General features: G+C 39.0%; 2 protein-coding genes and 1 pseudogene across 3 annotated transcripts; 2 read left to right on the top strand and 1 right to left on the bottom strand.

Annotated features, from left to right (window-relative positions):
• Positions 1 to 1,290: 1,290 nt before the first annotated feature.
• On the top strand, positions 1,291 to 3,389 carry LOC118787099 (ATP synthase subunit f, mitochondrial-like). Its single transcript, XM_036542531.1, has 4 exons — positions 1,291 to 1,360; positions 2,146 to 2,253; positions 2,429 to 2,545; positions 2,768 to 3,389. Exons 1-4 carry the CDS (start codon positions 1,345 to 1,347, stop codon positions 2,794 to 2,796), a joined length of 270 nt encoding a protein of 89 aa, XP_036398424.1. The 5' UTR covers positions 1,291 to 1,344; the 3' UTR covers positions 2,797 to 3,389.
• A 1,421-nt stretch (positions 3,390 to 4,810) lies between these two features.
• LOC118779661 lies at positions 4,811 to 6,681 on the bottom strand (annotated as a pseudogene).
• A 977-nt stretch (positions 6,682 to 7,658) lies between these two features.
• ptcd1 (pentatricopeptide repeat domain 1) lies at positions 7,659 to 13,269 on the top strand. 2 transcript variants are annotated; one of them, XR_005005362.1, is made up of 9 exons: positions 7,659 to 8,253; positions 8,333 to 8,473; positions 9,020 to 9,238; positions 9,321 to 9,422; positions 9,582 to 10,334; positions 10,478 to 10,594; positions 10,729 to 10,911; positions 11,090 to 11,280; positions 13,172 to 13,269. XR_005005362.1 is itself a non-coding variant. In XM_036542519.1 (8 exons), exons 1-8 carry the CDS (start codon positions 7,753 to 7,755, stop codon positions 11,219 to 11,221), a joined length of 2,148 nt encoding a protein of 715 aa, XP_036398412.1. In that variant the 5' UTR covers positions 7,659 to 7,752; the 3' UTR covers positions 11,222 to 11,323. The 2 variants fall into 2 exon arrangements, 1 of the variants encoding a protein (XP_036398412.1); XM_036542519.1 differs by lacking the exon at positions 13,172 to 13,269 and having other exon boundaries at positions 11,090 to 11,323.
• Positions 13,270 to 13,766: the final 497 nt, after the last annotated feature.

Below are 13,766 nucleotides of genomic sequence, written 5' to 3'. Positions count from 1 at the left end.
TACAAATGATCATATTCATCCTACTGCTCTATGGTATGGAAACTTACTCAGGCACATATACCACTTCCAATAGAAGGCCTTGGTTAAAGATGGAGGGTGACCACTCCCAATTGCTTGGTTTGATTAGTGTCCTGAGTTGTCATGGTAACATTGCACTGAAGGTCAGTGAAATACCGGCCCTCTTTGGTGCCAGTGGATGCTCATCCATAGACATTCTAAACATTACAAATGAACTACAACAAATCTACTGTATATGATTATTACTGTATGTTGTTATTTTAGGGATATTTTAACTGGTTGCCTCCAGCTGACATCAGTAACATAAGTGTTCTTGATGATTATGTCCACAATTCTCTGTTAGCCACTACACATGTGCTCTTTGATAAATCTATCCTGTAATTAAAGTGGAAATAAACACTGCCATTTTCACAGAACTGTAGCCATCATGCCTTGCTTCTTATGTAGTTTTGCATTTAACTAAATGTGTGTGTGTGTGTGTTGTCTGCATGCACACACAGATAAATTAAAAAATTACATTGAGAGGTAGACGTCTATTCTTATAAATACAACAAGCTTCAAGCTAAATCCTATCATGGACCACTAAATAAACACATTAGTTATAATGGCACGGTGGCATTGTAACATTGTTAGTTGAACCAGGCCACACAACATATCAAACTTGAGACAATACATGGGCATGCCTATAGCACGGGGAGGTTTTAAGGCTGCTTTACTTACAGTGGTGAGTTGAGCAAGAACACTGGGATTCCAGCCTCCAGAAAAAATGTGGAATGAATGACAAATTAAGTTAAATGCGTTATACTGTTATTGAGCAAATTATGCTACGGTTAAGTTTTTGGGGCACTGGAGCTCTTGGTGGGGGGCTAGGACTTGGGAGGGGACCTAGCACTGCTACACAGTGATGGAAAGTATTGATCAGACTCTACCTATATTCAACTTTTTTTCTATTGACAATACAGTACACTAGCGATGAACCGATCCCTTTAGATAGAATACTCTAATTTCCATGATACTTGAATACTTCATAAAAGGGATGGCTTTGGTCTTTTAATACGATTTCCCCCTGACATGTTAATGGTTTAAATTATTTTAACAGCAACACAACTATTTTTTGTATGTGTGTACGTCGACCGCTATTGACATTTGTAGTAGGCAGACTACGGGTGTGAATAATCTCTCAGGTTCATATGATAAAGGCGATTTTAGAAATTACGTACACACATAGTAGCAAATATACGGCTCCGAGAATCTGTGATTGTACCGCCCATACTTTAATACGGTATTCGAAATAGTCCAAAAGTCCTACATTAACGGGTATACAAGATGGCTGATAAACCAGGTGAGGTTGTAGCTGAACAATTGGTTAAAATTAGATACGTTAGTATTTCTGACACACATTCGAATTACTCGAGATGATTCATGATGCAATTGCTGTATTCTTGAAAATCTTCAGTGTGTAGTAGGTAACGTCAGTGGCATGATACTCTCGTTAGAATGTGAGAGGCCGCATCGGCAATGCCTTGCTTTCCGTGTCTTCAAGGACACATGACTGTCAAGTCATGTGTGGACGCAAGCTGGCTAACTAAACTAGCGAAGTATTATTTGAATTCAGTCAGCTAGCAAGCAAATACCTATTTACGATTCAGGCATGTCTAATATTTCAAATAGTTGCTAAGGTAAGGTAGTATAGCAGCCCGCATTTAACAGCGAACCGGTAGTTAATAGATTTGCCAAGACTAGTTAACGTTAGTTAACAACCTGACATTATACGTATTTAGCAGACGCTCTTATCAAGAACATAACTTGTGTCTCCTCAAGTTAAATGAGCAAGTGTCAGATCAGGCTAACATTTTCATGAATGTGCGTTAAAATGTCCAGCTTGCTACTTAAATACCTCAGCGTCATGAAACATGCACCTTAACGTAAGCTAACGTTAACTACTTGACTGCGCTGGCGTTTTACTGCATGTAACGTTATACTAGCTTGATAACAATAGCTACCTAGCTGTAAGTCTTCGTAGACACTTATTTGTAAAGCTGGAATGTGCATTGGTTTATTTATCTTACATAGCTTGCTATGCGCAAAATATGTTAGTCAATGTTGCTGTTAAATTTTATTTTGCAGTCCCTTTGGCCGAAAAGAGGCTGATGGATGTTAAGTTAGGAGAGCTCATGTCCTGGATAAGCACCAAGGACTTGTCTCCCAACGGAATCATCGCAGCTGTTCGCAGGGGTGAGTGCTGCGCCATTGTATTTTGAATGCTTTTTAGGAGACAAGGATTGACTTTTGAATTGAGTCAGTAAGAGTATTGTCACGCCGTGGCCACCAAACAAAGAAACCCGTACCTGTTTTAAACGGGCTGTTTAATGAAAACAGCGTTTTCTCAGTGTGGGTTTCTCATCCGTAGGACACGACAGATACTACAACAAATACATCAACGTGAAGAAGGGTGGCATTGGAGGAATTGCCATGCTCCTGACAAGTTATGTCGTCTTAAGCTACATATGGGAATATGATCACATCAGTGAGTATCAATTTATGCATGCAAGACGTTCATGTGTAAACGACCCTCATTTGCCTGAATGCTTTCGCACATTACCTTTAAAGTCAAACACTTTATATTTGCATAATGTAGTACATGGATAAATCGGCATGTCGATCATGTTTGTGTGTGTATAAGAGTGGTAGTTTTTGCGACCACTCTTTGGCTTCCTTTAAGTGTTTTCCCCCTCCTTCTAATTCGTAGAGCATGATCGCTGGAGGAAATATCACTGAAAAAACTTTCCTGCTGACAGACCACTACAGTTCTGAGACCTCACTGGTCAGTAGTGTGAGTTCCACACCTGCATCCATTGTGTTCTGTATCAAGTGATGTGTGACCAAAAATAAAAAACTTTCTTATCTCTTGTGGGATTATTTTAATTAATTACACATAAGAATTATATTCAGTGTTCCCACTTGGATTAAATTATAATTTTCAATGACTTTAAATGAGTTAAGGCTAAACAATATTTTAAGAGATTTTTGTGGGCACTTACTAGTGAATACCAGACCTGCAATAATGGACTGCTGCACAAGCCAAAGAGCTAGCCAAATTGCTGGAAGCATCAACATCAACATGACTGGAAAAATCTGGTAACTGTCAAGCCAGTCTGGTAGCATGAAAGTTTCTTGACATTGGGGGGGGTTACGGTGTGGGAAATTTTCCCATGACTTTTCAAGATATTTAGGCATGTTCATCTTTCCAGAATGAAAATACAAGGATTTTGAGATATTGTGGGAACTCTGTATTAAATTCTTAAACATGGATACTAATACGTAGAAGTGTAACTCGGCTATGAGTTGAATAGGTATTTTATCAGGTGGTAGTTTTTTTTTTTTTTTTTTTTTGGATGTATATGTTTTTCTACCACTTTTTTAGGCATGGAAAGCGCATGCAGTGCACTAAACACAGCATGATGTGAAGCACTAATTTGACTGGTGTGAGACTCTGTATAAGAGTCTGTATTAAAATGCTACTTTAAAGATTTGCTGCATTGAATTGAACTGTGTGTTTTTAGAGAAACAAATGTATGTTGACAAAAGTGAAAATAATCTGATCTAAAAGGATGACGGATGAAGCAAGCACACCCTTCTACCATTAAAAAAATAAAAATTATGTTAAAGCTCTTGTTTAAAGATGCCATTTGCTTTACATAACTTGTTTGCAGCATCACTTTTAAACCAATGGACAATTAAACACATTTTGATGCTAGCAAGCAGCTATCTGGAAGCATTATTAGTTAAACAACAGCTTGAAATATCAAACATTAACCTAGCTTTTCTAATTGCTTACATTGCTATATACTCCGCTATATACTATACTAATGCTGGAAAGGGCAACAAGATTGGTCTTAGGGAGAGTTCAGGGAATATTTTTTGTCTTTCTGAAAAGAATGGGTATAGAAAAATATACACTTTTTTATTTACATTACAAATAGGAATGTGACAAGTGTTTTCCATTGCTGCTACAAACTTATCTCAGTACACCTTGAAAAACATGATCCATACGAATCTGTTGAACTGTACATGTTCATGGACGCACACCATGAAATTTAGTGTCATTCTCACAGGCAAAAAATGTAGATGTTTATACGCCTTCTGTCAAGAACATAAGTATTATACAGTATGTCCATAACATACAGAGGTTTTGAACTGAATCATGTGAACACCCTTCTTTACCTTCTTATACTGATTTAAAACTTTTGTGGTGCAACCACTAAAATTCCTGACAGAATTATCTATCACTCATCTTGGAAGTATACTAGCATTGTAAAGAATGATAAAGAATTTTCCACACCACAATCTTGTCAATCTGTTTGACTGAATTCATCTGAATGAAGTAGTTAATGAAAATGACAATTACCGGAGGTGAGCATGCTGGAATAATGCAGGTTTGAAGTAAAGAGAACATTACCTAGTGCAAGGAAATGGGCAATGTATACCACACAGAGATGCTGAAATACAGATGATACAGGATCCTTCCAGAGATTCACATCCATTTCTTTTCACGTTAGGTCTTTGTGGGAAAAAATATCCCTCTGGGCTTCACTCCAGTCATTTGTTTATTGCTCTGCAGGAACAGTGATTTCAGCATGGAGGAAGTCTACCATGCATGGAAATCATAGGTTTTAAAGGGGACCGCTGTAGTTCCCCCTCATGTTTGGCAGCATCACCCAGAGAGACTTTCCATCAGCCCGCCACTCTGAGAACTCATCTGCACAACTGATGATGCGTAGGTACTGTCTGCTTAGGAATGCCAGGTGTCCCCTTGTGCATTTACTGGCGTAGTGTCCCTTTTGCCACACTGACAAGATGAAACGGAGAACATGAAGAACAGATGAAATGCAGCAGGCACTCCAAGAAATCCTGACACCTACTTTAATATTTCTTCCGTGATCATACTTTACATCCACCAATTTAAATGAGAAAAATACAGGTAAGGCACAAGGCTCATCAACATAAGGTCTGCACTCATAATTTAACACCTGATGAAAAAAATGTTTTCATAAAATGAAGAGTATGAACCAAATTACTCCTGATACAGAAGAAAAAAAATAATGATTTAGCTGACTACCACTAGTTGCAGTCAATGTCCAGAATTTGACATTAAGTAGTAAAGACTGAGAACACATTCACTGATGGATACTTGGTATAGGAATCTATGAAGTCCACTCTTCTAGCAGTCAGCCATACAAGACCTGTATATTGCACTATATCAGGAGGCATTAGTCTTTTAGTTTATTACTGCTACTGACAAACAATGCTAGCAACTTGAGTGTTTGAAATCTGCATAATAAGCAGTACACAAATGTTTCAGGACATCTTTTGTATGTGCTGAGGTTTTTGTACACGTGTATAATGTCAGACATAACAGAATGAGCAGTGCTTGAGTCCCTCTAAATTAACAATTTGATCTTGATTACCTTGTAACATGTGACCTGCTCCAGTGGTCGCGGTTCTCTATGGCTTGTCAGGTTGTTTTGTGCCATGCATTGCTCCAATGACCTGTGGCATTTTCTGGTGGTGCTGCTGACTGGAGTTGACTTTGGGGTTTATTAACTGTATCAGTGATGATGATGACCTCATATTCATGGGATAACTGTTTAGCTGTGAGTGAATATGTGAATATGCTCTTAGGTTTCTCACCATGTTTACAGAATCCTTGGTCGTACCAGTTGCAGTCTTGGATCTTTGATTCAGAGTTAAAGTGCAAAAATGGACATTCTTTATTACTGAATTTCCCCTAGTCTAACTGAGGTTATCTCTGTTGCAGCAGCAAAAGTTTTATTCAGGTTTCCACAATTGGAATTTCAAGTCCACTCACCAAACTTTGAGTAAAAATAGCACTCTGGTATCTTGGTCATGTCATATTCGTGAAGGAATTCACATTGGTCCCCTTTTTTAAAGAGTCCTCTGAGCCAGTGTTTACAAACCGCTGTTTTCTCTCCACTGATGTGATGAAAAGGAACACATTCCACCTTAAGAGAAAGAAGAAAGTGGTCGTTTGAACGACCCTTTTCGTCCTAACAGCTACAATAGCAACAGGTCAAATGCCATACAGTAAACAATTTAAGGTTCTATTGGGCCAGGATAGGCCAGATAAGCTTAATAGGTATTTCACAAACCCTGATCTAGGACAGGATGGTCTGACACACCACCACTAACTAACATTGTTATCTTGGCTTTACACATACTTTTTAATAATTTCTGGAACAGAATTTAAAGATGACACTTACAGTAACTTGATTCATAACTTTTAATCAGGTAGCTCTCAGGAAAAACTCGCACACAGCTGCGCCTGATTTTATAAAGGATTGACAACATTACGGCGATTCACGACCATGTGTAGTTTGGTGCCGGGGGTAAAACATCGGTTTCTCAAGGCACCGACGATGTAAGATAAATAATATGCCCATCTCACAGACCAGTTAGCTACGAGGCCAACAATATCTAACGATGGCTACATCCGTGGTTTTCATATTCTAACGATAAGCCTATAAATTGTTTCCACTCACTGTCCATTCCTGGGAACGGCAGAGATCGAGCTCCCAACTGCTGTTCTACAGCAATGTCCAGATCAAATTTAATATGACCTACTGTGGCAATCAGATCCTGCATGTTAACTACCTAGAGAAAGTTCAGTCACATAGGAAATACAAATAGAATAAGTTCAACCACACGACAAACGAAAAAAAAAAACTATCAAATAGCTAGCTTGCCACAGCTACCCATCCAGTAGTCTAGTTCAATGTTTCTCGACCCTCTCCTGGAGTACCCTCTGCCCTGCATGTTTTAGATCTCTCCCTGCTCGAACACAGTTGATTCAAATGATCAGTTTTTTTATTAAGCAGCTTCAGGAGTTCATAACGAGTTGATCATTTGAATCAGCTGTGTTGGAGCAGGGAGAGATCTAAAACATGCAGGGCAGGGGGTACTCCAAGAGAGGGTTGAAAAACACTGGTCTAATTGACTCTCATCCGACTTTCCCTCTCAGCCGAAACATTCGCCAAATTCAACAAATGAACTCTGAACTCTGAACTTCAAGGCAACGTTAATCAATCCCCGAGTGTTTCAAGTTTGGTCATTATGTTTGCTATCAAATGTAACCATATCAAAATAAAATATAGCATTTACCTCTAAATCTGTCAAGCCCACTCCAGATATATCTACTATTTTATGGAAGCCAAGTGGATAGTGCAGTTCGCTGCACGTTCTGTTATCTATTAGCTAGGCTAGCACAGGCATTTTGTTCGCAAGGACATCGTTTCCCATGTGCTAAGAGTGCTTCATTTTTTTTCCGCTGTCTGTCAGGTAGAAGTTTTCTTCCATCGGGTATTTACAGAGCTCGAGACCTGATGAACACCGATTTGCAACATCTTTTGAAGCCCATCTTGAACGAAGGCATGTTCATAATGGCCAATAATTTCGTTCAGTTGTAAAGCCTGCTTCATTGCTTTTACTTTGCTAATGGTACAATGTGTGCATGTGCGCAGCTATCGTGTTGCTGAGTATAACCAGCTGTAATTTAGCTGTTGTACCAGTTAGGTATCTAACCTTACAGCTGTGATATTAGAGTGAGATGTTAAAGCGCAATTGAGGGTGGTTCGCTATTGATGTGACGATTGGTGACCATTTTCCTTGGATGATTTGTGTCCCGATGATCGGTGACATTTCAGAACATTGTTGACGATGACGAAGTATCTGTCTTTCAGATGTTTCATGAATCGATCAAATGTGTTCGATTGTGCTTTGAAACACTTAACTGTCTCCACATCATGGCGTAGTCTAGCCTACAAGAATCCTTGGAGAATAATGTTTCCTATGAAAATGTCGCCTTCAAGGACAATCACGTATGCCCAAAGTGGTAGATGTAGGACCACATTCACATCTATGAATACGCCCTATCGTCCCATTGTGCAACAAATCAGAGTATTAACATCTGAAATCCAAAATATGAGTATAACTGAGAATGATGCTACTGCTACTGAAAAGGAGGAGGACTTTGGAACCTATTCCCCACATTTTACATCCAGAAAGAATTTTCGCAAAGCATCACCGGAACTTCAGGAACTCAGTGATCGTGAACGTTTTGGTGAGGAGGAAAAGGAAGAGCCGAAGGCAAGTCCAGGAAGAAGAAACACAACTTACTGGTACTTTCTTCAGTGCAAGAAACTGATAAAACAGGACAAGGTAAAGAAAAAAGGATTTTAGAGCTGTAAATGTGTTGGTCAGTGACAAACTTTCACTCCATAAAGTGTCTCTTTCACAGCTGGCTGAAGCACTGGAGATGTTTGAAACACAAATGCTCAAGGTCGAGCGTCTGCAGCCAGAAGAATACAACTATACCATACTGATTGGAGGTTGTGGCCGTGTGGGTTACGTCAAAAAGGCCTTCAAACTCTACAATGATGTAAGTGAGTGAGGTGGAATGTACAGTATTTTGCAAAGTGGTAGGCACAGTTTGTTACAATGCTGTGATTTTATGTGTGCATTTTTGTAAAAATAATAAGGCTGTACATTTGGCAGTAGCCATTCCACATATAATCCTCTTGTGCTAAACAGCCAAAGATTTCTCCTGGTTTATATAAATTAAGGTAGTACTCCATGGCAGTGATGGAACCAGTGTTGTTGGAGATGTTTTTCTGATGATGGACATTAAAGATCCCACCATATTAACTGACAGAGTAGGGGAGTTATCATTCAGCATCATCGCCAAACTGTCTTGCAGTCCAGACTGTCTCTCCTGCTGTTGATTGGCGACACAATTGCTACTCTTTTTTTCTGTCCCAACTCACTTGCCTGGCCAAGTAAAAGCTTGTTTAAAAAAAAGAAGTATAGTCATGTACATAACCCAAATAAATATAATCAAATAATTGATTGTATACAAGGAAGAAATATATACATGCTACATTTCAGTGAAAGTTCTGCAAAGTTCAGTTTCTTGTTCCACTAACAGATGAAGAAACGAGGCCTCATCCCTACAGATGCCACGTACACTGCTCTGTTCAATGCCTGTGCCGAGTCACCCTGGAAGGATTCAGGTTTGCAACAAGCCCTTAAACTCCAGCAAGAGCTAAAGAGGAAGAACATCCAGCTCAGCCTCATCACCTACCATGCCCTTCTGAAGACACATGCACTCTGCTCTGACCTCAGGGCCTGTTTCCATGTGCTGCGGGTACGAATGGCTCAGACACAGAATTGTTTTGTTTTTTTTCTCTTTCTGTTTGGATGGGCTGATTTATTTTCTGTTGCTGCAGGAGGTGGTCCAGAATGGTCATGCAATCACTCAGGAAACGTTCAACTTTCTCTTGATGGGCTGCATTAAAAATAAAGAAGAAGGATTCAGGTTTGTCTTGCAGGTGAGATTAGTCTTACATTAAGTCAGATGCTATTGTTTTGTTGGTTGAAATAAAATAAAGCATACAGGAATTTGTTTCTCCATCACATTTATATAATAAAAAATGTGTTCTGTTTTGAAAAGCACAGTTTGTAGTTGTTTGATTTTTTTATCCTTTTAGGTTTGGCGTCAAATGTTGAAGATGGGGTTAAAGCCAAATGGTCACAGTTATAACTTGTTGCTGCGTGCATCCCGGGATTGTGGTATTGGGGATCCTGCTGTGTTCTCCTGTTTGCTACTGAGGGATGAAGAGACATTGCCCCCAAAACACACAAAAGCAAGAAAAGGTCAGAGAGCAAATGAAAAAGAAAAGGGGCCATTGGACATGGTGATTGATGTAGATGCCTTGGAAAGCAAACTCTTTCTGGACAAGAGCACAGAGGAGCAGAGTTTGGTTCCCTTACTGAACAAGGAAGAGGTACACAAGGAATATAAGGAATTAGACACCGTGTCTCATGTTGAGCAGAACATCAGCCTTGACACGATGTCAGGATTAAATGATAAGAGAATGGAAAGGATGTTTCCAGCTGAATCTAATTCTCTCCATACACCCGCAGCCAATGTCACCTTACCCAACCTTCTCGATTTGAGAATAGATAAGACCAATGTTGTTTCCTTGGGGGCTGTGACTTGTGCCTCTGACAGACTGGCATTGATAGGAAACATGGAGGGATTTCTGAGCAAGATGGAGGCCGATGGTGTGAAACCCAGTGTCAAGACACTGACTTTGTTGGCTGACATTATAGAACCAGGGGGCCAGTCAGAAGTGAGCTTGTTCTCTGTTGCTGAACAGCATAAACTGGATCTAGACATCTCCTTCTTCAATACGCTTATGCGAAAAAAGGCAAAAGCTGGAGACTACGACGGAGCAAGGGTAAGAAATCAAATTTTTCAGGGTTTTAGGCACTACTATGTTCTTATGGCAGTGTTAGTCTGTGATGCACTTTACAATTGAGAATTACTTGCATTTTTATTTATTTAATTATTTATTTTCATTTTTTAAATGTTTATCTTCAGGCTCTCTTGCCAGTATTGGCAAAAAGGGGTTTGAACCCTAACCTTCACACATACTGTAGCCTGGCTGTTGCATGTAAGAGAGAGAAAGATGGACTACAGCTCCTGTCTGAAATGAAGGTAAAGAGATTATATTGGTGAAGTTGTCAATAAAATTAACCTGAATTATTTAACAGTGTTGATATATGGTCCAAGTCATGATGTTTTTTCTTAAGATCCATGTAGTGTTAATATCTTACCCCTGTTCATTTTAGGCCTCTGGTATCACTCCCAATGCCCACATATATAGTGCCCTAATCAGTAGAGCTTCCAAACAGCTGGACTACAAGTACCTGACAGAGATCCTGAGAAGTATGAAGCAAAACCAGGTACCTGCAACGGAGGTCATCATAAGGCAACTTGAGTTTGCTGCTCAGTACCCACCAAATTTTGACAAGGTCAGTTTGTTAACCTTAATGACTTGGTCTGTTTGAAATATACTGGAAACACATAATTGACATGGGTTTTCAGTCAAAATAAATGCTATTTCAGCCTGAAATAAAATGGGCAGTAGGACAAACATTAATATACCCTTGATATCTGAATATTTGTATCTCACTGCCTTTCATTTTGCAGTACAAAGCAAAGAACAACTACTTGGACAAGATTGACGGTTTCAGAGGCTATTATAATCATTGGCTGAAGTCTATGCCAGGACAGGAGACTCTGCATCCATGGGATAAATTCAAACCACCAAGAGCAGACTAAGAACAATGAAGACCAGTGAATGAAGTAATATTTGACAACAAGTGATGCAACTATAGCAAGTAATGGAATATACAGTAAAATAAGGTTTAAACGATCATTTTCAGTGATGTAATTGCTGCTGAGTAGAACTGAAAATAATTTTACTCATATAATGGTGTGTACATAAACAAATTTATAAAAATAAATAAAATATTGTGAGGAATGCTGGTTGGACAAGTAGTTTCTTTATAAAACGAAAGCCTGTTTTAATTAGGACAGCATAGATGTTTGCAGCATTTTCCTTCACAGGAATGAGGTACAGAACAGCCCTACAATAATAACCGTTAATGACATACCCAAAATTTGGTCCATTGTTTCCAAACCACACATATCATTATTTTGTTAGAACAACAGCTTTATTAATGATAAATTTTAGTTTGAATTACCACAAATTAAGAAATTGTAGCAGAGGGCATAACTAAACAATGTATCATTAGGAAAGCAATTGTCTTGCTAGTTAGTGCATAGACCTGTTTGACCTTATCGTGGATTAGCTACCCATCCTCTGCTCGGTGCCATTTTATTTTGTTACAGTAAAAACATCCCAAAACAGACAAGCTACAGCCGTTTGATGTTTGTATATGTATATTGATATTTGTATTTGTAAATGGCTAAAGAAAAGTGCAGAAGAATCAAGTTTCACCTACAATACGCCGTACAGCGATCTATTCTGTGGGGACGAAATTTAGGGAATTGTCATGTAGCACAAGCACATACCATTTTCGGCATGATAGCAAATGCTTTCGATTTTTTTTCTTTTCATAAATTAGATTGGATCCAAGATGCAAGATTAGGGGAAAAACGTCAGTTTTAAAGACTGATTCGATACTTTGATGAAACTCCACTGCTTGCCATGGCATAATACAGGACAGCCTACGAAGAGAACTCGCCACTTAAAACGTTCTTTTCGGAAAGCTGCAGATGTAGTTTATCACAAAGTTTGTATCTCTCAAGTTTACTTTCACTGCATGTAAGTACAGTTTTGGAGAAAACGGTTTTTGCTTCGGAACAACCGCAGGCTACTATTGCTTAAAAATCCATGGTTGAATTAATTAAAAAAAAAAAAAAAACGTCGTTTTAGTGGAGAAAAAAAGGGAAATACACTATGTATGATGAAGCGCATAGTAAGTGAAAATTCAGATAATGTAATGTGTCTATTTTCAAATGAGTTAAGTATGCAACATGTGTGTGGCAACTACAGGCTTCTTTTCACTCTCAGGATACGTCAACGTTCTCAACAAAAACCTGGCGGCTATTTCAATTATAACGGTTAGATGACACAGCAGCTCCATTGAAAGTAGCCGACCAGTGTTTAATATCGCCAGCTAAATTTGCAAAAGGTGTCAAGAGCGCTTACACTACGACGAGCTATTCAAAGCTGTAAAACGTTTTTAAATACTATTTCAGTAAGGTCGTGTTGTCTTTATTTTAGCTTGTTTTCATGCAGTGAACTCTTTAGAGGAGGTAAGGAAGATTTTTATCTATTGAGTGCTGTATGTGTCTACCCTGCACAGAAAACCTGCCCAAAGACTGTCTTTCTACTCCCCATGTAGTGATCATAAGTAATGAATAATTTGACAGCACGTCGTGTGTAAGAATGTTTAAACATACAAATGTTTACACAGTATTCATATCTTATGAATGTTTGACTTAGTCTCAATTAACCTAACATTTTTGTGAAAAATCAGATTTTCAGATCAGTTCACAGACCTAGCCTATTTTGCCTCTGGGGGAATATAGGATTCAGCTCCCGACAAGCCGGTTTAAGCCGGACAAGCCCTTGTGGTGTCAAAGTACAGCCACTAACATATTAAATTAATACATGGTAAGGCTAATTAATGTTTGCTAGCCGTAACACGTGATACGTCAATGGGTTCACTAGTCGTTCCGCGTTTCTGTTTTATTTTTTAGGTACGCTGCCCGCAGAATTCTCCGTACTCCACGACAATAGATGGCGATATGTCCGTGTGGTCGGATCTTTCAACAAACCACTGAAGGAGAATAATAGACCGGCGCGGGAAAATTAAAGGAAGATCACTTGATGGACGCTGAGTTGTTCAGCTGAGTAGGAATAAAAAGGCAAGTGGTTTGATAGCGATACTTTGAAATTTGTAAACGTGGGTTAGTTTGCTCAGCACGTCATATTTATACCAAGTCAGTTGTTGAGATAGCTGAATTAGAGCAGTGAGAAGCAGAACGGAAACGGGTTCACGTTAGACGGCTACTTTATGGAATATACTGTAACTTTATGGAACTGATTGTTCTTTTAAATTGAATTGAAGATTGCTACAAAATGGAATGAACCCACATACTACAGGACGTTTGTTGGTTTTCCCCCTACCTGGATGGCTGACTAACCAGCTATTCGGTAAACAGGAAAACGAAGCTCAAACCAACACTGAAGTTAGCCAGCTGGCTTGTAGTTGCCGTACTAGCAGGCGAATTGAGTAACGCTCTGTGTTTGCCTCTCGTTTTCTTAGCTTGACATCTGGAATGGTATCACATA

The sequence above is a fragment of the Megalops cyprinoides genome, chromosome 1 (assembly GCF_013368585.1).
Source record: "Megalops cyprinoides isolate fMegCyp1 chromosome 1, fMegCyp1.pri, whole genome shotgun sequence".
Classification (NCBI taxonomy): Eukaryota; Metazoa; Chordata; class Actinopteri; order Elopiformes; family Megalopidae; genus Megalops; species Megalops cyprinoides.
This window is presented reverse-complemented; position numbering and strand designations above follow the sequence as displayed.